Source organism: Brachyhypopomus gauderio, chromosome 21 (assembly GCF_052324685.1).
Source record: "Brachyhypopomus gauderio isolate BG-103 chromosome 21, BGAUD_0.2, whole genome shotgun sequence".
Classification (NCBI taxonomy): Eukaryota; Metazoa; Chordata; class Actinopteri; order Gymnotiformes; family Hypopomidae; genus Brachyhypopomus; species Brachyhypopomus gauderio.
The window spans coordinates 7,748,638-7,770,212 of NC_135231.1; the positions used below are offsets into that span (position 1 = coordinate 7,748,638).

General features: G+C 50.0%; 1 protein-coding gene across 1 annotated transcript; it reads left to right on the plus strand.

Moving 5' to 3' along the window:
• Window positions 1-4,597: 4,597 nt before the first annotated feature.
• On the plus strand, window positions 4,598-21,573 carry map7b (microtubule-associated protein 7b; the record flags this gene model as incomplete). Its single annotated transcript, XM_076984667.1, is given in 14 exon segments — window positions 4,598-4,718; window positions 11,462-11,581; window positions 14,744-14,818; window positions 15,357-15,520; window positions 16,250-16,364; window positions 17,190-17,300; window positions 17,657-17,758; window positions 18,466-18,582; window positions 19,445-19,602; window positions 20,239-20,289; window positions 20,291-20,373; window positions 20,455-20,828; window positions 21,056-21,205; window positions 21,473-21,573. Coding segments are annotated over 14 exon segments (1,842 nt in total), but the record flags the coding sequence as incomplete, so codon positions are not given.
• Between the last annotated feature and the right edge of the window lie 2 nt (window positions 21,574-21,575).

Below are 21,575 nucleotides of genomic sequence, written 5' to 3' on the forward strand. Positions count from 1 at the left end.
CTGTGGTGTGGGGGTGCCAGAACGGAAATCTGGAGAGTTGGCATAAAAATGCTTTCAGAGATTCTTCTGTAATATAGCGCCACCCTGTGGATACTTATAGAAGTAAGGAAATTGAACACATAAACTGAGGTCAGTATTTCTAGGATCATATCTACTCATCAGAACAAATAATCAAATCATGCACCTTTGCCACACACACGACACCTAGACGCACACACTGAACACAGTCTGACGATGAATGTAGGCTTTCCATATTTCAAGGTCTTGTTAAATCATGGCGAACATCATTTATGAAAACATAATTCATTAATAGTCGAAATATACATTTCACAAACGTTCATTTTTTAATTTAAAAGTGATATTTTGGCTATTTTGTTTTCAGAGGAAAAACACAAATTGCCTCCACTAATGTTCACATGGTTTTCTGCCACTAGGTGGCATCCGATACTTTTGCCACTACACATGTTCCTTTTACAATCTCAAACTGTTGGTCAGAGCAAATTTGTGTTTGCGCGCAGATCCCACAGTCACACGTAACAGAACAGGTCAGAAACGTGTTGATATCAAAAATTATATAAACTCAGAACGGGTTTAGAGGATTTGTTCGCCTAAGGTGACGTTACTCAACAGTATCTGTGTGTTTCTGCACCTGCCCGCTGGGTGCGCGGATCTTCTAATATTACCTGAGCTCGCCGGGTGCGCGCATCTCCTAATCTTACCTGAGCTCGCCGGGCGCGCGCATCTCCTAATCTTACCTGAGCTCGCTGGCGCGCCTGTAGTCCTGTCGTGTGACGTGGGAGAAATGGCGGAACGGGACGACAGCGGCGAATATCAGAGTTCCAGCCAAGGTAAGAAGTTTAAACGACGTTTTCCGTGTTGTAAATGGGTTATGAGGAACACGGCACAAACAACGAAGGCGCTCATTTTTGAGAGACGACAGGTGAATTTGTTACTGAAACTGAAGCCGATGATTAGTAACAGCGCAAACCGGTCATGGGGACAGGATTAATCCGTCTACACACGGAACCGGTGTATACTATTCATGCATTTCTACGGAGTTGTTTCAAACGAAAGTAAACTTTCTATTGAACTATGTCGTTTTTTTTATTTTCGTAACATACCGATAACATTCGATCATATTAAGAATGTTATTGAAAACACAGAACATCTTAATACACCTGTTAGGTTTGTGATTAACTTGAACTGTCCATTGGTAAGTTGTGGGGAGAGTTGACCCGTTTAATGGTTGACGGGTAACCAGCGCGACCCTCGCAGCTACGCAGTTAGGGCGTTCGGTGCACCTGCGCTGTGCAAACATCCCGGCCACTCGCTTTCTCTTTCGCCTCAGTGCAGGCACTTCTACAAAACAGCCCTGAGGTCGTTGAGGATCCAATTGTCATCTGATAATCGTTTTGTTCTCAAGTGAGTTGACTTCCTGGATACAGTAGCCAGACTGTGTGTAAAAGAGTGCACTGCTATGGAAGGGTGAAATTACACTTACTCTGGGCTATAGGGGCAAAGGTCAGATTGCTCAAGTCATGCTCCTTTCTCTCTGTAGCGGATGACGAGATGTGTGTGTTTGGTCATTTATTGCCTGTGCAAGCGTCTTTGCGTTAGACTGTCTATACTTGGGTGTGTTTGGACTTCTATGGGATCTTTCAATTCCTTCAACTGCTGAATTAAGCATGAATGTACATATGGACAGAAACACACAATGTGAGCAACCACTAAAGGGCTGAGCATTCTGAATCTTCCTGGGCGGTTCCGGTTTCCTGGAGTGTGACCAGTGGGGAAGCGGTCTCTGTCACTCTGGGTTTGCTGGAGTGTGACCAGTGGGGAAGCGGTCTCTGTCACTCTGGGTTTCCTGGAGTGTGACCAGTGGGGAAGCGGTCTCTGTCACTCTGGGTTTCCTGGAGTGTGACCAGTGGGGAAGCGGTCTCTGTCTCTCTGGTTTCCTGGAGTGTGACCAGTGGGGAAGCGGTCTCTGTCACTCTGGGTTTGCTGGAGTGTGACCAGTGGGGAAGCGGTCTCTGTCACTCTGGGTTTGCTGGAGTGTGACCAGTGGGGAAGCGGTCTCTGTCACTCTGGGTTTGCTGGAGTGTGACCAGTGGGGAAGCGGTCTCTGTCACTCTGGGTTTCCTGGAGTGTGACCAGTGGGGAAGCGGTCTCTGTCACTCTGGGTTTCCTGGAGTGTGACCAGTGGGGAAGCGGTCTCGGTCATTCTGGTTTCCTGGAGTGTGACCAGTGGGAAAGCGGTCTCTGTCACTCTGGGTTTCCTGGAGTGTGACCAGTGGGGAAGTGGTCTTTGTCACTCTGGTTTCCTGGAGTGTGACCAGTGGGGAAGCGGTCTCGGTCATTCTGGTTTCCTGGAGTGTGACCAGTGGGGAAGCGGTCTCTGTCACTCTGGGTTTCCTGGAGTGTGACCAGTAGGGAAGCGGTCTCGGTCACTCTGGGTTTCCTGGAGTGTGACCAGTGGGGAAGCGGTCTCGGTCATTCTGGTTTCCTGGAGTGTGACCAGTGGGAAAGCGGTCTCGGTCATTCTGGTTTCCTGGAGTGTGACCAGTGGGGAAGCGGTCTCTGTCATTCCGTGTTTCCACCACTGAGCTCCAGCTCCACCAGAACGGCTGCAGCTGATTGGTTGACTCTGTCAGACTTGTAGTGTACCGTGAGCAGAAGTGGCGGAAGAGAATTATACTCGTGTCCTACAGTTGCTGCATGAAGGTAAATGCGTTCGTTTTTGTGCCACTTGAATAGTGTTAACATCATTCTGCCCAAATGTAATGAGACTCGGACCATGTGATGACGAATGGCTCATAATGATGAACATAGTCTGAAGACATCTTACTTATTTAATGGGTTTAAAGCTTTAGAACAATACAGTCAGTAGTGTAGAAACGGCTCAGTGCTGGTCTACCATTATAGGGCAGTGAGTCCTGAAGGAGAAATACTGCTGACACACTTGTGTTCTTGGCCTGATAAATGTATACATATTGATGCATTAGTAGATCTGTGTTCCCTTCAGACTATCATTAATGTATGTGAAGATTGTGTTTGATTAAGCAAACGCAAACGACAAAAGCATTCCGAGATATAGTTCTTCTGTGTTGATTTCAAGCACTGGAGAAACATACAGATGAAGGCCTGCAGTCACGTGTGTGTGTGTGTGTGTGTGTGTGTGTGTGTGTGTGTGTGTGTGTGTGTGTGTGTGTGTGTGTGTGTGTGTGTGTGTGTGTGTGTGTGTGTGTGTGTGTGTGTGTGTGTGTGTGGTGCTTCCTTGCGGGAGTGATGACCGGTTCATGTCTGCTGCTGGAGTGAAGCCTGTCAGCCAATCAGCTCTTGTGCTTGCACATAAGATCTTGCTGCTTACACTTCACATTTTACATTACAGAGAGAGAGACTGTGGGGGAGGGGTGTGTACATGTGTATGAGCGTGCATGCGAGTGTAGTGCTTTTGCATTTTGGATGATATTCAGGAGTACTGATGGAGTGATTTGTTCTTTGTGGTTTGCACTGCTTAAGGCAGTATTACTCATCATTAAGAAGTCATCACTCAGACAGGCTCACACCCTTACACACACTGGTGCTGTGGTTGAGGGCCCTATAGCCTATTCTCTGTACACACACCTATGTTTGTGTGTGTGTGTGTGTGTGTGTGTGTGTGTGTGTGTGTGTGTGTGTGTGTGTGTGTGTGTGTGTGTGTGTGTGTGTGTGTGTGTGTGTGAATGGGTGGGACGGGGCATCCATCCGGCCCTGTGTCTCTCTCACTCACTCGCTCTCTCCCCCTACACTCTGTGGCCATGTTGTCCCGGCGACCATTAACTGACTGGCTCACCTTGCCCTGCCTCTCTCCACTCTGAATATTTCAGGAGGAAACTCGTGTGTGTGTGTGTGTGTGTGTGTGTGTGTGTGTGTGTGTGTGTGTGTGTGTGTGTGTGTGTGTGTGTGTGTGTGTGTGTGTGTGTGTGTGTGTGTGGAAAAGACAGAGTGTATCTATATTGTAACACAGAGAGAGTGTGTGTGTGTGTGTGTGTGTGTGTGTGTGTGTGTGTGTGGGAGAGAGGGAGGGATGGAGACAGGGAGGGGGGGAGAGAGAGAGAGAGAGAGAGAGAGAGAGAGAGAGAGAGAGAGAGAGAGAGAGTAGATCAGACCTTGGAGGAGTCAGTAGCAACATTAGCAAGTAGAACAGCAGTATCTCTGTGTCTGGTGGAGCAGATCCCAGCAGCAGGATTAGGTGGAGCTTCTCCACACCTCCACACCACGAGGAGCCTTCACCGATCATCTCGCCTCAGAAAGCAGCACTTTTCTTTCTTTCTTTCTTTTCACATCCTCCTTCATTTCTATCCAGTCATTCCTTGTCCTGTCTCATCTCCTCTCTCTCTCTCTCTCTCTCTCTCTCTCTCTCTCTCTCTCTCTCTCTCTCTCTCTCTCTCTCTCTCTCTCTCTCTCTCTCTCTGAGCACACTCACTTCAGATGAGCACTCCGCGGGGCTGAATGCTAGCAGTTAGCATTAGCGTGAGTAAGCGTGCCGGCCGGTAGCGGAGGGAGGGAGGGAGACGCAGGGTGAGGAGGAGAACCGCAGGGGGGCAGGGAGGGGGGTATGCCGGCACCCTCCGCGCTGAGGAGGGGGGGCAGCAGGTCAGCCATCCCCTCCCTCTCCACCATCACGGAGGAAGAGGAGCACGAACAGAGGAGCAACCGCAGGAGACGCAGGAGAGGAGGTGAGCGGGAGGAGAGGAGGTGAAGAGAGGATGTGAGGAGAGGAGGCGAGCAGGAGGAGAGGAGGTGAAGAGAGGATGTGAGGAGGCGAGCGGGGAGGAGAGGAGGTGAAGAGAGGATGTGAGGAGAGGAGGCGAGTGGGGAGGAGAGGAGGTGAAGAGAGGATGTGAGGATGTGAGGAGAGGAGAGGAGGCGAGTGGGGAGGAGAGGAGGTGAGCGTGAGCAGAGGAGGCGCAGGGCTCCCTAAGACACGGAGGCAGAGGGTAAGAGGGTGACTCGGAGGCAGCTGGAAAGAGAACTGAGCAAGAAAATGGGTGTGTGTATGGGTTGGGGGGGGTGTGTATGGGAGGGTGTATATGGGGTGGGGGGGGGGGGTCCTTATTCTTTGCCTGTTTGCATGCGTATGCTATATTCGACCTGAGCACCAGCCTCTGAGCTCTGCTAAACTGTCATGCCTGAACTCCACCTTTTATACTTTAGCCGTAGCTGTGGGGCGTGTGGAGGTGTGTGCGGGTGTGTTCACATTTACAGGTAAATCATTAGTGTGATGTAAGGTGCTCTCCATATCGGGTTGGTGTTTGTTAAACACTGGTGTGTGTAGTGTTTGCAGTGTACAGTGTGGTGTGGTTGTTGTGGCCACTCACAGGGCAGGACTGCTGTGGGTTTTAACACGGTCTCTCTTAACCAGTCCACAGCCATTTGGAGAGTTTACTCAGTCTCAACGTCAAGTTTGCTTTTGAGGATCCTGGATGAGCGTGTGTGTGTGTGTGTGTGTGTGTGTGTGTGTGTGTGTGTGTGTGTGTGTGTGTGTGTGTGTGTGTGTGTGTGTGTGTGTGTGTGTGTGTGTGTGTGTGTGTGTGTGTGTGTGTGTGTGTGTGTGTGTGTGAACACATGTTGGGAACTGTTCACAGAGTATACACTCATCTGAGTGTGTTTGGAGTTTAACGCACTATTTGTCCAAAGATCATGGTAGTTGTCTATTAGATCATCAAATAACTTTTCTCATAATTGCTGATATTAAAGATTGCTTTGGTTGACATTCAAGTCACCAGCTCTGATACTGCAATAGCCATGTTCCCTTGTTTGGCTACTGGACAGAGCTGTTTTGCCCTGAGATAACGCTGGAGTCATTAATGACTGACAGGTTAGACAGGAATACATCAGCATTGTCCTCTTCTGGTCACATGATCAGGAAACGGAGAATGTCAACAATAATATGACGACGTGAGGGATCAGGTGGCTAGGCTGTCGCCATGGTTACAGACGAACTGGATCAGTGGGTCCTGGTGTGACTTTGACTTCAGACTCAAAACACTACATATACATACATAAATAACTACAGACTTTAAACCACGTTACACTTTCACATTCACCACTGTCAGCTTAAATATGTGGTCATAAATATTCATTCTGATCATTAATTAATCAGTCTCTGCAAATTCTCATGTATGTCACAGTACTGTCAGACTCTGTCTGTCTGCTCCCCCACCTGGGTGATCTCTCACTCCTGGGTGATCTCTCACTCCCCCACCTTGGTGATCTCTCACTCCCCCACCTTGGTGATCTCTCACTCCCCCACCTGGGTGATCTCTCACTCCCCCACCTGGGTGATCTCTCACTCCCCCACCTGGGTGATCTCTCACTCCTGCGCCTGGGTGATCTCTCACTCCTGCACCTGGGTGATCTCTCACTCCTGGGTGATCTCTCACTCCTGGGTGATCTCTTACTCCCCCACCTGGGTGATCTCTTACTCCCCCACCTGGGTGATCTCTCACTCCCCCACCTGGGTGATCTCTCACTCCCCCACCTGGGTGATCTCTCACTCCCCCACCTGGGTGATCTCTCACTCCTGACACTGTGTTTCATCTCACCAAAGCGTAATCAGATTCAACCTTTGTGACTTCATGTTGACCCCCTCGGGTGCACGTGGGCTCGGTCGTCTGTGGCCCAACTGGAAGCAGGAAGCCCGGTGTCTCCTGCTGTCTGACGCTCTTGCCGTGGTTGAGTGAAATACGTGTTGGGTTTTCTGGGGTGAAAAATAGACGTGTGCTGTTTTGTGGAGCGTGTCTCTGTCCTTGAGCAGCGTAATGGAGCGCAGGGAGCCGTCGCTACTGTCATCATGATAGTGAAGCACGTGTGGTTAGACTGTGAACAGTGAGACATACACACGCAGGACAGAACTCTGTCCCTCTGTGTTTTAAATAGATCTTCTACCCCCAACGTGTGCGTGCACAGACTCTAACACACACACACACACACACACACACACACACACACACACACTGTTTCTGCTTAGCCGTCGCTAAGCTGCTCAGACCTGGGATTGGGGCTTCACCCCGTCTCTGGACTCACACACACACACACACACACACACACACACACACACACACACACAGATTGGTGGCAGGTGGGGGGTTGTGGATTAAAAGGTAACTCTGGAATAATCCCTCTCTTCACTACACCATGATGATACCATACGTGCTAACTTCATAAATTAGCAGAGACTAGCACACATGGATCTCCCTTAATGGCCCTCATTCCCTGTCTCTGTCTCTCCCTCTGTCTCTCCCTCTGTCTCTCCCTCTGTCTCTCCCTCTGTCTCTCCCTCTCTTGTGGCCTCCCTCTCTCTCACCCGGGGGGAAGAGTTACAGCCCCCCCCCCCCCCCCCCCCACCCCCCTGTTCTCTGGGCCGTGGGGGGGCGGGACAGCGGTGGCCCCCGTGCGCTGCTCCTCCCTCTGCTTTTGTTTGCCAAGTCAACAGGCATCATCCCCCCCCAGCGGACCCCCGCACTCCTGTCCGCTAGGGCCGGCCCGTAGAGCACCGCGTCCACACCGTCGGAGACGCTCACCCGTGTCCTTTGGCATGTAACGGTATGAGAAGCGTGTCCTGGAACCATGAGTGCGGTGGTAGGTAAGAGGGCTGCGGTGGTTCTGACGAGGTCCGAGCTGTTCTGGATGTCAGGGTTGTATTCTAGAAGTAGGACTGCAGTACTGTGTAGTGTGAGGTTGGATTTAGCGAGCACTTCGATTGCTTTTCTGTCTCTCCGCACATGTAAGGTCCCCAGACTTTACAGCTTGTGTGTCAGGCAGGACTGGGGGGTTCTTGCTGCCTATTGCCATCTGAGGTACTGTTATGGGGACACGGATGAAGACTTCATGAAAGGGGTCAAATCTGATGAAAGTGGCAGTAATGTAGGTCGTGTATTTATTTCTGCTGTGTGGGAGTGGGGGGGACTTTTGGATCACAGGAAGGTTAAAAATTAGGATTAAAGGTGGGGGAGAAGCAGTTGTGGGTGGGTGGGAACGTCAGGGGGCTGCACACCAGCTAAAAGGTCGCAAGGTCCGACAGAACCTGCACTTTGACCTCTGACCTCAGTGCAAAGTCATTGAAGTGAACGAGAATTGGACATGTGGCAGATCGTTCGATAAATCGAACTTGGAGGGACGTTTGGATGAAGGCACGTGTAGAGATGCACCACAGAACGTCAGGAACGTAGCAGAGCGAATGTTTGCATGAAGGTGTCGGATGTGGCTGTGGAACCATTTTCTGAGCTTCTGATTTTAGTGTCTATCCGTGTCGGTCTGTGCGGTCGTAGACTTTGTTGTGTAGCTAAAGCAGGACTCCTGCTTTACATAAGCATTCATCTGCCCGTTTGCCCTCTGACCCCTGACTGGCTAGCATTCTGGCATTCCTCCATCCCTGAGCCTCACTTACGCTCCACTGCACTCACTGCCATGGAAACTGGCTGAGGCAGAGCCAACATGGAGGACTAGCATTGAGCGCTGAACGTACTATTAAAATGAACAGAATGAAATAATGAACTATTGTAGTCTTGTCAGTACAGGTGTTCATTCTCAGAGGTGTAGAATCCCATCACTGAATTACTGCCTGATTTTCATAAAAAAAAGAAAAAGTTGAGAATCCTCTATGCCTTATGTTACTTTTCGTGCGAGCCTCTCTCAGAGTGTGTGTGTGTGTGTGTGTGTGTGTGTGTGTTTGAGGACAGTGAGTGACCCAACAGGGAGAATGCTCTGCTAAGTCCTCTTTAACCCAGATTGTCTGCGTCAGGAGCCAACCCACATTTAACATCCCGGCACCTGATGGAGGGGTGTGTGGTTTAGCATGGCCAACTAGCACAGTGTGTGAAGAACTAGTGTCCATTCTGACCAGGGTCAACAACTTTTATTCTGGCGGTTGTACAAGTCCTGTTTGCCACTGAGGGATGGTCGTCCCTGTTTGAGAGTGACAGAAGAGGGCGGTGGCACGCTTCACACACTCATTTGAATGCAGCGCTATGATGAGGTGGAAAAGCACCTGTATTCATCAGCCTGAAGGTTTTAACTTTGCCTGACATTGATGGCTCGTGGCTTCATCATGGGATCCTCCTTTTGAAATGTTCCTTCTAAAACGAAGACCGACATGACTCTTATCCCAGCCACCCACTTCACACACCTCCGACACGATCGCAGATCTAACGTCAGATGCACACGATTATGACCTTAGCAACTTGCGCCTGTTATTTGTTCTGGATTGAGATGTTTCTGTCTGGTATTCATTCCACTTAGCTGAAGCTCTTGCCAGGGCAGATATTTTTAGCTCAAAGGGGAAGGAGATCTGATCGATCAATATTTATTAAGAAAGCCTCTCTATTTTCACTCCTGGTTCTTCATCGCCTTGTGTGAATCGCCATACTTCTAATGTACATATTACATGTGTATGTTTTACATGTGTATGTTGTCAGGGATCAGAGATGACTGATGGATGTGTGTGTGTGTGTGTGTGTCTAACACTCAGACCTGTCAAATGTGCAGCTGAGGTTCCTGATGCAGTCATTGAGAGTTCAAAATCACAAAAGGAAGTGCTATAGGGTGTAGACTGTAATTATACACACACACACACACACACACACACACACACACACACACACTGCCTTGACCTATTGTGTTCCCGGCAGAAAATATAGAATGTGAGTTTGCCTAATTCAGTAGCTCTTGGTGGGCAGCAAAGAAATTTCAGGTTATATCACAGTGATATCACGGCCTGTGTATCTTTCACATACATCTCTCTAGGTTTCTGAAAAGCACTGAAATTCATCCAGTTTACAAAACTCAAATTACTTGCGCATAGATTTCTTTCCTCGCGTTCCATTTTATTTCTAGTTGGGGGAAAAACCGTCTATTGTTTGCAGAAATAAAGGTTTGGAAACTGATATCCAGATCCTAGCAGAGGCAAAATGGGTCAGTCCAGCTCGAGACCTGGCGTATATTTGGAACAGTGGTGTGTCTCCAGAGCTTTCAGGGTGAGGGAATCTGGAGCAGGCGGTGGCCATTTTGGTCCAGTGTCCTAAAGGCCTCAGACCCAAATGGCCCCACCCAGACTCTCCTCTCTGGCTGTCTGTCAGACATGAATATACCTAAAGGCATCGGATGGCGTGCGTGCGTGCGTGCGTGCGTGCGTGTGTGTGTGTGTGTGTGTGTGTGTGTGTGTGTGTGTGTGTGTGTGTGTGTGTGCGCGCGCGCGCATGTGTGTCTGCACGTTTGCATGTAGAAAAAAAAAAAAAGAAGGATAAAAGGGTACCATTAGTGACGGAGGTCAGAGTCGTATATATCAGTGTCATCTAACCCTACATAGTAAGGTGAGAAACCGCATGGGTCTATCAAACGGTTCTGTGGGGGGTGTCTGCTGTTGCTGCTTGTCTGTTGGAAGGGAGTCTCCGAAATGCAAAAAACATTAGAGCAGTATTGTCTGATCCGACGGACGCAACAGGAGGATGTGAGATCAAGGGCCGTAAGCCGGACCGGACCGATGCCGTTGACGGCTGTCTGTACACCATCATGATCCCCACACGAGGCAGCAGCGATGTATCTGATAGACCAGCACTTCAGCGCCTGTTCTGGGCTTTTTTCTTTTCTTTTCTTCTTGCTCAGATATTCAACTCTTCCACTAATGATCGAGCCTGAATCAGGTGTGTGTGAAATCAGTGCAGAGTCATTTTGCAACTAGCACACACAGCAGCTGGGGTCCCTCTGCACGGAGAAACTCCGTCACATCCTGCTGGGTCACGTCACTCCAGGGTCACGTCACTCCAGGGTGCTGCTCTCATGTGAGCAAGAGGCATCTAGCCCGACGGCGATGTCCCCGGCATGTGCTCATGCGCTAACGGCACGTTGCAGAGATGGTGTGTGTGTGTGTGTGTGTGAGTGATGATGGTAATGTCGTTCAGCGGTACTGTGCTTTAATTTAGGCCTTTATTCTGAGACCATCACTAATTGTTCTGTGGTAATGTGATGATTTAATGTTCATCTGCTGAAATTCAGATGAACTTGCCTAGCTGTACATCCAATGTTCTCCGGTGAGCCTCCTGTTTACGTGTCACTGGAGATGACATCATCCAATATTGTACTTTTATTTGCTAATATCGTGCCGATATCCACTAATCTTGCGCCGATACTGGCTGATGTGAATCACTGACACTCGAAGGTCTTCCAGTGCTGATGCCAGTATACCTTGAACTGTAAATATCGACAACATGGGTAAATGTCTTGGCATGTTTAGTATGTACACAACCGTTTGGTTGCACCTGCACATCACCGTCAGCTTGCCTGAAGGACAACACGAAGTTCCCTGCAGTGTTTGAGCTCTGCTGAATCGCGGAAGTGCTGAATCGCGGAAGTGCTGAATCGCGGAAGTGCTGAATCGCAGAAGTGCTGATGTGAATCTGTGCTCCGCCTCTGTTGATTTCAGGCTCTGAGCGTCACCTGAAAGGTGATGAGAGAACACCTTCAGGCCGTCCGGACTCCACCTCCGAGCACAAGATCTACACCATCCACAGCACCGCACACACACACAGCACAGGGAGACCAGGTGAACACACACACACACACACACACACACACAGAGCACAGGGAGGCCAGGTGAACACACACACACACACACACACACACACACAGAGCACAGGGAGGCCAGGTGAACACACACACACACACACACAGCACAGGGAGACCAGGTGAACACACACACACACACACACACACACACACACACACACACAGAGCACAGGGAGACCAGGTGAACACACACACACACACACACACACAGCACAGGGAGACCAGGTGAACACACACACACACACACAGCACAGGGAGACCAGGTGAACACACACACACACACACACACACACACACAGTACAGGGAGACCAGGTGAACACACACACACACAGTACAGGGAGACCAGGTGAACACACACACACACAGTACAGGGAGACCAGGTGAACACACACACACACACACAGTACAGGGAGACCAGGTGAACACACACACACACACACAGTACAGGGAGACCAGGTGAACACACACACACACACAGTACAGGGAGACCAGGTGAACACACACACAGTACAGGGAGACTAGGTGAACACACACACAGTACAGGGAGACCAGGTGAACACACACACAGCACAGGGAGACCAGGTGAACACACACACAGCACAGGGAGACCAGGTGAACACACACACACACAGCACAGGGAGACCAGGTGAACACACACACACACACACACACACACACACACACAGTACAGGGAGACCAGGTGAACACACACACACACACACACACACAGTACAGGGAGACCAGGTGAACACACACACACACACACACACACACACAGTACAGGGAGACCAGGTGAACACACACACACACACACACAGTACAGGGAGACCAGGTGAACACACACACACACACAGTACAGGGAGACCAGGTGAACACACACACACACACACACAGTACAGGGAGACCAGGTGAACACACACACACACAGTACAGGGAGACCAGGTGAACACACACACACACAGTACAGGGAGACCAGGTGAACACACACACACACAGTACAGGGAGACCAGGTGAACACACACACACACAGTACAGGGAGACCAGGTGAACACACACACACACACACAGTACAGGGAGACCAGGTGAACACACACACAGTACAGGGAGACTAGGTGAACACACACACAGTACAGGGAGACTAGGTGAACACACACACAGCACAGGGAGACCAGGTGAACACACACACACACAGCACAGGGAGACCAGGTGAACACACACACACACACACACACACACACACACACAGTACAGGGAGACCAGGTGAACACACACACACACACACACACACACACAGTACAGGGAGACCAGGTGAACACACACACACACACACACACACACAGTACAGGGAGACCAGGTGAACACACACACACACACACAGTACAGGGAGACCAGGTGAACACACACACACACACAGTACAGGGAGACCAGGTGAACACACACACACACACACACACACACACACAGTACAGGGAGACCAGGTGAACACACACACACACACACACACAGTACAGGGAGACCAGGTGAACACACACACACACACACACACACACAGTACAGGGAGACCAGGTGAACACACACACACACACACACACACACACACACAGTACAGGGAGACCAGGTGAACACACACACACACAGTACAGGGAGACCAGGTGAACACACACACACACACACACACAGTACAGGGAGACCAGGTGAACACACACACACAGTACAGGGAGACCAGGTGAACACAAACACACACACAGTACAGGGAGACCAGGTGAACACACACACACAAACACACACACACACACACACACACACAGTACAGGGAGACCAGGTGAACACACACACACACACACACACACAGCACAGGGAGACCAGGTGAACACACACACACAGTACAGGGAGACCAGGTGAACACACACACACACACAGAGCACAGGGAGACCAGGTGAACACACACACACACACACACACACACACACACACACACACACACAGTACAGGGAGACCAGGTGAACACACACACACACAGTACAGGGAGACCAGGTGAACACACACACACACAGTACAGGGAGACCAGGTGAACACACACACACACACACACACAGTACAGGGAGACCAGGTGAACACACACACACACACACACACAGTACAGGGAGACCAGGTGAACACACACACACACACACACACAGTACAGGGAGACCAGGTGAACACACACACACACACACACACACACAGTACAGGGAGACCAGGTGAACACACACACACACACAGTACAGGGAGACCAGGTGAACACACACACACACACAGTACAGGGAGACCAGGTGAACACACACACAGTACAGGGAGACCAGGTGAACACACACACAGTACAGGGAGACCAGGTGAACACACACACACACACACACACACACACACAGTACAGGGAGACCAGGTGAACACACACACACACACACACACAGTACAGGGAGACCAGGTGAACACACACACACACACAGTACAGGGAGACCAGGTGAACACACACACACACACAGTACAGGGAGACCAGGTGAACACACACACACACACAGTACAGGGAGACCAGGTGAACACACACACACACACAGTACAGGGAGACCAGGTGAACACACACACACACACACAGTACAGGGAGACCAGGTGAAACACACACACACACACACAGTACAGGGAGACCAGGTGAAACACACACACACACACACAGTACAGGGAGACCAGGTGAAACACACACACACACACACAGTACAGGGAGACCAGGTGAACACACACACACACACAGTACAGGGAGACCAGGTGAACACACACACACACACAGTACAGGGAGACCAGGTGAACACACACACACACACAGTACAGGGAGACCAGGTGAACACACACACACACACAGTACAGGGAGACCAGGTGAACACACACACACACACACACACACACACACATGCCAGGGCCCTGCTGTAAATCTGCACTTTTCAAAGAGAGGTCACAGGTCGATGGAACTGTAAACATTAGTGTATTAGGGAATTAACACAAAACACAATCACACATTCTGGCTGAAGTGCACATATGCTTTGTGTTTAGGTTTGATGTGTGTGTGTGTACAGTGTGTGTACAGTGTGTGTTTGTGTGTACCCACAGAGCCTCTAATCCTGAAACTGGATGAGAGGCAGAGACTGGCCAGAGAGAGGAGAGAAGAGAAGGAGAGACAGACAGGTAGGACACACACACACACACACACACACACACACACACACACACGATACAGTGTAAACTAAATTGCCACTGGACAACCTGCAACATCCCAGAGCCCTGAGGATGCATTTGGAGGCCCGGTCCAGTGATCCGACTTCAGCGTGTGGCAAATACCTACCCCCCCCCTCTCCCTCCGCTTCTCTCTGGCTGCATGACTAGGTGACTGTGGCACGTTGCTGTGGTGAGCTTCCGTGGTTATGTAAACTGTTGGCAACCTGGTTGTCATGACACCCATGTTATTGTAAGGGGTCTGAGCCTCACCTCAAGGTTTTTCGGATTTAGATTCATATCATTCAACTACACTAGAGTGACTGTGGTGAGTGTGCGGGACCACTAGATAAGTGAATGTTTGAAATATGGCAAAACAGTAGCCTTGTTGTAGTGATTGTTTCGCTTTTAAGGTTTAAAGTAGTGTGTGTGTGTGTGTATGTGTGTGTATGTGTGTGTATGTGTATGTGTGTGTGTGTGTGTGTGTGTGTGTGTGTGTGTGTGTGTGTAGCTGCGCGGGAGGTGCAGTGGCAGGAGCGGGCGGAGCGTTCCCGGCAGTACTATGAGAAACAGCTGGAGGAGAAGAGGAGGCGTATGGAGGAGCAGAGGCAGAAGGAGGAGCGCAGACGTGCGCAGGTGGAGGAGAAACGCCTGCAGAAGCTGCAAGAGGAGAAGGTGAGTTCCTCAGGTCCTCACCCAGAGTCTCACTGGGACCACCACACCCTCCACCTCACGTCTTCACTGGGACCACCACGCCCTCCACCTCACGTCTTCTCTGGGACCACCACGCCCTCCACCTCACGTCTTCTCTGGGACGACCACGCCCTCCACCTCACGTCTTCTCTGGGACGACCACGCCCTCCACCTCACGTCTTCTCTGGGACGACCACGCCCTCCACCTCACGTCTTCTCTGGGACGACCACGCCCTCCACCTCACATCTTCACAGTACACAAACACACTACTGTCCACCATGTACACACTACATGTAATCACTACTGTTATGGGCAACATGACCAGGCTCCCAATCCCAGTCCAAGATGTAATCTACATAAGTGAATAAATCATCATTATTAATCTCAAAAGGATAGACGGAGTTTGCCTGCAATACAAACATCCTGGTGAAACACACCTCTGAGTACAGAAGAGACATGGAGCTGCTGCTGTGCTCTGCTGTTCTCACACACACACACACACACACACACACACACACACACACACACACCTTGCAGTGCTTCTCCGTGATCTCCACCCAATTATACAGAGTGTTTTCGTTTATTAGTATGATTTCCAGTTTGTGTGTCCATCTGTATGAGATGCTGAGATATTTGTGTGTGTGTGTGTGTGTGTGTGTGTGTGTGTGTGTGTGTGTGTGTGTGTGTGTGTGTGTCCGTCCGTCCGTCAGGCACGATATGAGGCTGTGATGAGGAAGACTCTGGAAAAGAGTCAGAAGGTCAGACCGAAGGCCAACCGGTGGAGCTGGGGAGGAATCCTCACCCCCAGCATCTCGCACAACAGTGGTACACACACATTCACTATCTCTCTCCCGTCCGCCACCCCCCTGCTCACTTACAGGGTTTGGTGACTGTGTTCTGCTCCTGCCAGTGGACCTGCCAGGTCTCCGGTCTTCTCATGGTTCTGTTAGCATGCAGCGTCTGTATTCTCTATTTGAATTCCACCCTCGGTGTGGAGCAGTGTGCTAGGCTAGCGTCAGCCTTAGCATAAAGCTCCAGACCCTAGCCCACCACTAGCGCTAGCAGAAAATTGATTGTGTAGCCTCATTAGCATGTAGCCTGAGAAGTCTTCTGTATTGTTTGTCATTCTGGAAATTCTTCAACTCTCTTAGTTTTAGCATTTACCTGTGTTTGTGAGTTTTGTCTATTCTTTGTGTCTCGCACATTCACAAGTATCTAGTGTGCACCTTCGTTTGAAGAATGTCAATCCTGTGCTCATGAGTGTTGTACTGAAACCTCTTTGAATATCCACATTGCCACCCAGATAATAACACACACAATTTATGGATGATAAATTACTGAGATGAATGCAAAACTAAGACTGGGTTGTCTTGATCAGCCATTAACAATAGTTGTATTCCATTCACTTTTAATTAGCATTTGCTAAGTCTTCTGAGTAGACAAGGTCACCTGGTAGGTGCATCTGCCTCTTAATGGCCTCCATTTCCCAACATGCCAAGCTTTACTTCATCACTTGGCAGCCTTTCTGCACTCTACTGATCCTGTCTGTTTGCATTTTCAGTGTTTGAGGTGTGCTGTCTGCGCACACACACACACCTCTCCATTTAATGTTTTGCTGTCCGATTTCAATGTTGCTCCATGTGTTTGTAGATGCAGACAGAAGGTCAGTCTCCACCATGAACCTGTCCAAACATACAGACCCAGTCATAACCAAACGCCTGTCCTCTTCCTCCGCCACACTGATAAACTCCACAGACAGAGGTAAACACCCACACACACACACACACACTCACACACACACAGTTTGTCCTGTGCTATGTTTTTTCCCCTCCCCCCTCACTGTCCTGTCTCTCTATTCTTCAGTCTTTGTTCAGCGAGGTTGACTCACTCAACGTACACCACGACGTTTGCGCTTACTCAGTGCTCCTTATATATGGAACGTTTGAAATTTGCTACGTCATGCTGTCCTGGAACAAAATGTTTATTCACACGTATCTGTTCGCATCCAAACTTTTCTCCTCGTGCGTCTGTCCGAACTCGACCGTGCCACGTGTCAGCGGCCCTCGGGGCCACGTCCTGAACTTGACCTGCGTGTGGTTGTTGTTTCTCGCTCTAAGCCTTACAGAAGAGGACGTCCATGTCTTCCTCCTGCTTAGTAAATAAAGCTCCATCCAAGGCTCCAATGTCCAGAGAGAAGACCCAGCAGGACAAAGCAGCAGGTGCACACACACCTCTCCAGCTCCTTCACTCAGTCCGACTGCCTGCGCACACACACAAGCGCATAGGACCTTGGTGGCTTGGTGCTGGGACTCCCTCTGTCCCCGCCCCCTCTGTCCCTCTGTCCCCGCCCCCTCTGTCCCCGCCCCCTCTGTCCCTCTGTCCCCGCCCCCTTTTCTGAGCACTCATTTGAAACGATTCTTTGATTTGGTGAATTTGTTTCTTGGCATTGTAAATATTTACAATCCTATTAGAAGCCAGAATTGAGTTGTTAAGCCGATTTTTTTTTTTTGTCTTAACGTTCCGGCTCATGTTCTGGGGGATGTGTGGGTGACGTTGGCATGACTGGCTGGCTGGCTGGCTGGTGCACTGGTCTTACTGGGCGAGGGTCGGTTACTGACGTGCTCTCTGACTGTACCTTCTGTCCATGTTGGTTTTAATTGTACGCCATGCTACATCTGCGCTGTGGACTTTTGTTTTGCTTTGTCCGGCGTGGGCGGAGTCTGTGGGTGACGTCACTGGCGTGTGGTGCGCATGCGTGTGACATCACTGGCGTGTGGCTTCTGCTTCCGTTATCTCAGTTCATCACTGCTGTTCTTCCTGGCTTCCCAAATGCTCCTTTGACACCAAACAATGGCACAACACCTGACAGGTGTGTGTGTGTGTGTGTGTGTGTGTGTGTGTGTGTGTTGGCACTCGTGTGTTTCAGGTATGCATCGTATGCCTTTAGTCCCATGGGAGAACACTGTAGTCAGCCGCTTACAGGCACCAACTCACTCCTACCTGGCCAGGAGCCGCAGTGCAGTGTCACTCTCAGGAGACGCAGGTAGACACACTCACACCCGCATACACACAGCCACCATTCTTACTGCAACGTATTCAAATGAATACAGCCCTCCAGATTAAAATGGAAAAAAAGATGATTATAGAGATTTTTGTTCCATGCAGATTAGCTTTGCAAAGCAGCCTTTAGAATCATTATTCTAATGTTGGGTTGAAATGTTAATCATTCAGACTGAGGATGTCGCACACAGTCCTAAATTACTTACATTACTCATGTTGGGACCATAACTGCAGCATCTGTTTTAAACTTGTTTATTAAAGATCAAAACAAACATGCAAACTCTAATGTACAGTGTAATATGTGTGTTGTGAGGTGGGGTTTGAAGCCAGTGGTGCCTCCATAAAGCCTTGATTGTGTTGAAAAGCACGACGTCGTCACTACTCTGCTGCCTTCGTTTCGCTGGTGTATGTGCGGCTTGGCTGTCTGTCTGGCTGTCTGTCTGGCTGTCTGTCTGTCCGTCTTACTGCGTTACTGTATCCATGAGACTGTTCTGTTTTCACTCGGCATGTGTCGTTGATTCAAACTGCTAACTCCTGAGTTCTAAAGCTGCTCGCCTGTAGACCATCACTACCTTCTAGATGCAATTGGCTGTCCAGTTTTCTGGCCACACCCATTATTTAGACTGTCAAACTGGCTCCTCCCCTTAGTAGTGATTTGTAGTTGCTGCATTCTTTTCTAATACTTTGTGGTTGCTAACACACACTTTCATTTCTTTTCCTTCTCTCTTTTTCCATATCACTCACCTCTCTTGTCCACCCCCCTCCCAATCCCTCGTTCCTCTGTTTATTAATACGTTTTCTGACCTTTAACTCTGGTTCAGTGACCCCCATTTGTCCTCGCTCAGCTTCCTGTCACCCAATGAGCTCGCAGTCCTTCAAGTCCTTGCATTCACGCAGTGCTGAGCGACCAATCAGAGCAGGCCTTAACTTTGAACGTCCAGTGAGAGCTGGAAACGTTGGCTTGGACACTCCCGCCCGCAGAAAGACGGTTCATAACATGCCGGTAAGAAAAAGAGCACATCTAAATCGTGTGTGTGTGTGTGTGTGTGTGTGTGTGTGTGTGTGTGTGTGTGTGTGTGTGTGTGTGTGTGTGTGTGTGTGTGTGTGTGTGTGTGTGTGTGTGTGTGTGTGTGTGTGTGTGTGTGTGTGTGTGTGTGTGTGTGTGTGTGTGTGTGTGTAAGGGGCTTATGTCATTAAGCACTTCTGTCTGAGACCCAGCAGTCACTGACCTCTATTGGACAGAGTTTGTCACATGCCAGGCAGAACTGCCATCCACACACATACACACTGTGGTGGGTTGGTTAGCGTCATGCTGCAGGTCTCCAGCCAGGGCAGGTTTGTCCACGAGACCTGCTGAGTAACTCCTTAATTCACTTAAATGTATTATGCCAAATTATTTTCTTCCATGATGTTAGTCTTAATTTAAGTAGTTGGCTTAATAAATAATGTAATAAATAATATAATGTAAAATGTAAATAATTGGCTTAATAAATAATGACATAATTGAAAAGGACTACAGATTGGACGCTTCTTGTCTTTGCTTTGTGGGTATTGCACGCCCTGTTCGCCTGTTTGCATGCTCAGCTTTGTGTCAGTGGCTACTACATGTACTCTTGGTTTTGTGTGTGTGTGTGGTCAGATGGAGAGGAAGGACAAGGACTATGTGAGGAAGTCATGGAGTAATCTGTCCCTACCCCACACCATTTCTGACCCCCAACACCAGAACCTCCCCAAGCAACCAGGGGAACCGAGCCAGCCACCCATTGGCTGTCAGGTATTAATACACACACACAGACACACTCTGTCGTTCTCAGTACGAGTCTCTCTTCACCCCGTCTCTCCCTGTGTGTTTAAGGAGCTCAGCTAAACCACCTCAAAAGCCTCTCATGAGTAGAAAGTCCAGGTCTCCGCCCCCGCCCGCATCCCTGCCTCTGTCGCTCGGCAACCCCTCCCTGACCTCCAGCAACCTGCGACCCAACAGGGAAGAACCCGAGAGCGGCGGACCAGCCCTGGAGGACAAGAGAGATGCTAAGAAAGAAAAGGGGGCAAAAATGGAGGCAGGGGGCACCAAGGAAGACGAAACCCAAAGAGAGGAGGTGGAGTCCAGGAGGGAGGAGGAGGAGACGCAGAGAGAGGCAGAGGGGACCAGACAAGAGGAGGTGCAGCAACACGCAAGCCCTACCAAAGCACCAGAGGAAGTCTCTGCAGCCAAAGCAGAAGCTGCTATTGGTAGAGGCCCTTCCCAAACCCACACTGCCACATCTGCCCCTCCCTCCTGCCCTGGCTCCGCCTCCCTTTCATTTTCACTTTCCCTACATTACACTACACGCTTCATGAGAGCATGTTCATCTGCTCATGGTCAGGTTCTCTAAGCCTTTTTGGTCCATCCTTCATCACCTCTCCCTGTGTGTGTGTGTGTGTGTGTGTGTGTGTGTGTGTGTGTGTCCTCTCTGTAGAGAGCCCAGTGAGTCCTCCCTCGGCCAGGCCCTCCGTGGGCACCACAGACCCTGAGGAGGCCTCCCGTCTGCTGGCTGAGAAGAGACGTCAGGCCAGAGAACAGAGGAGCAGGAGGAGGAGCAGCGGAGGCGGCAGGAAGAAGCTGAGAGGTGTGGGCGTGGGCGTGGTCTGTGGGTGTGGGCGTGGTCTGTGGGTGTGGGCGTGGTCTGTGGGCGTGGGTGTAGTCTATGTGTGGGCGTGGTCTGTGTGACTTGCTGCTAAGGCTTTGGTGTATCTTAATGTGCAGCAGTGTAAATGATTGTGTGTGTGTGAATAATTGATTGTTTTGACAGGAGTAGTGTCTCGTGTAGATGTAGGTATGTGGATGTTGTGACAGGGGTGTGTGTGTGTGTGTGTGTGTGTGTGTGTGTGTGTAGGCGCCACAGAGAGGAGATGGCTAGGAGGAAAGCGGAAGAGCGCGCACGCAGAGAGGTGGAGGAGGAGCAGCGTCTGGCCGAGGAGGAGAAACTCAAGGAGGAG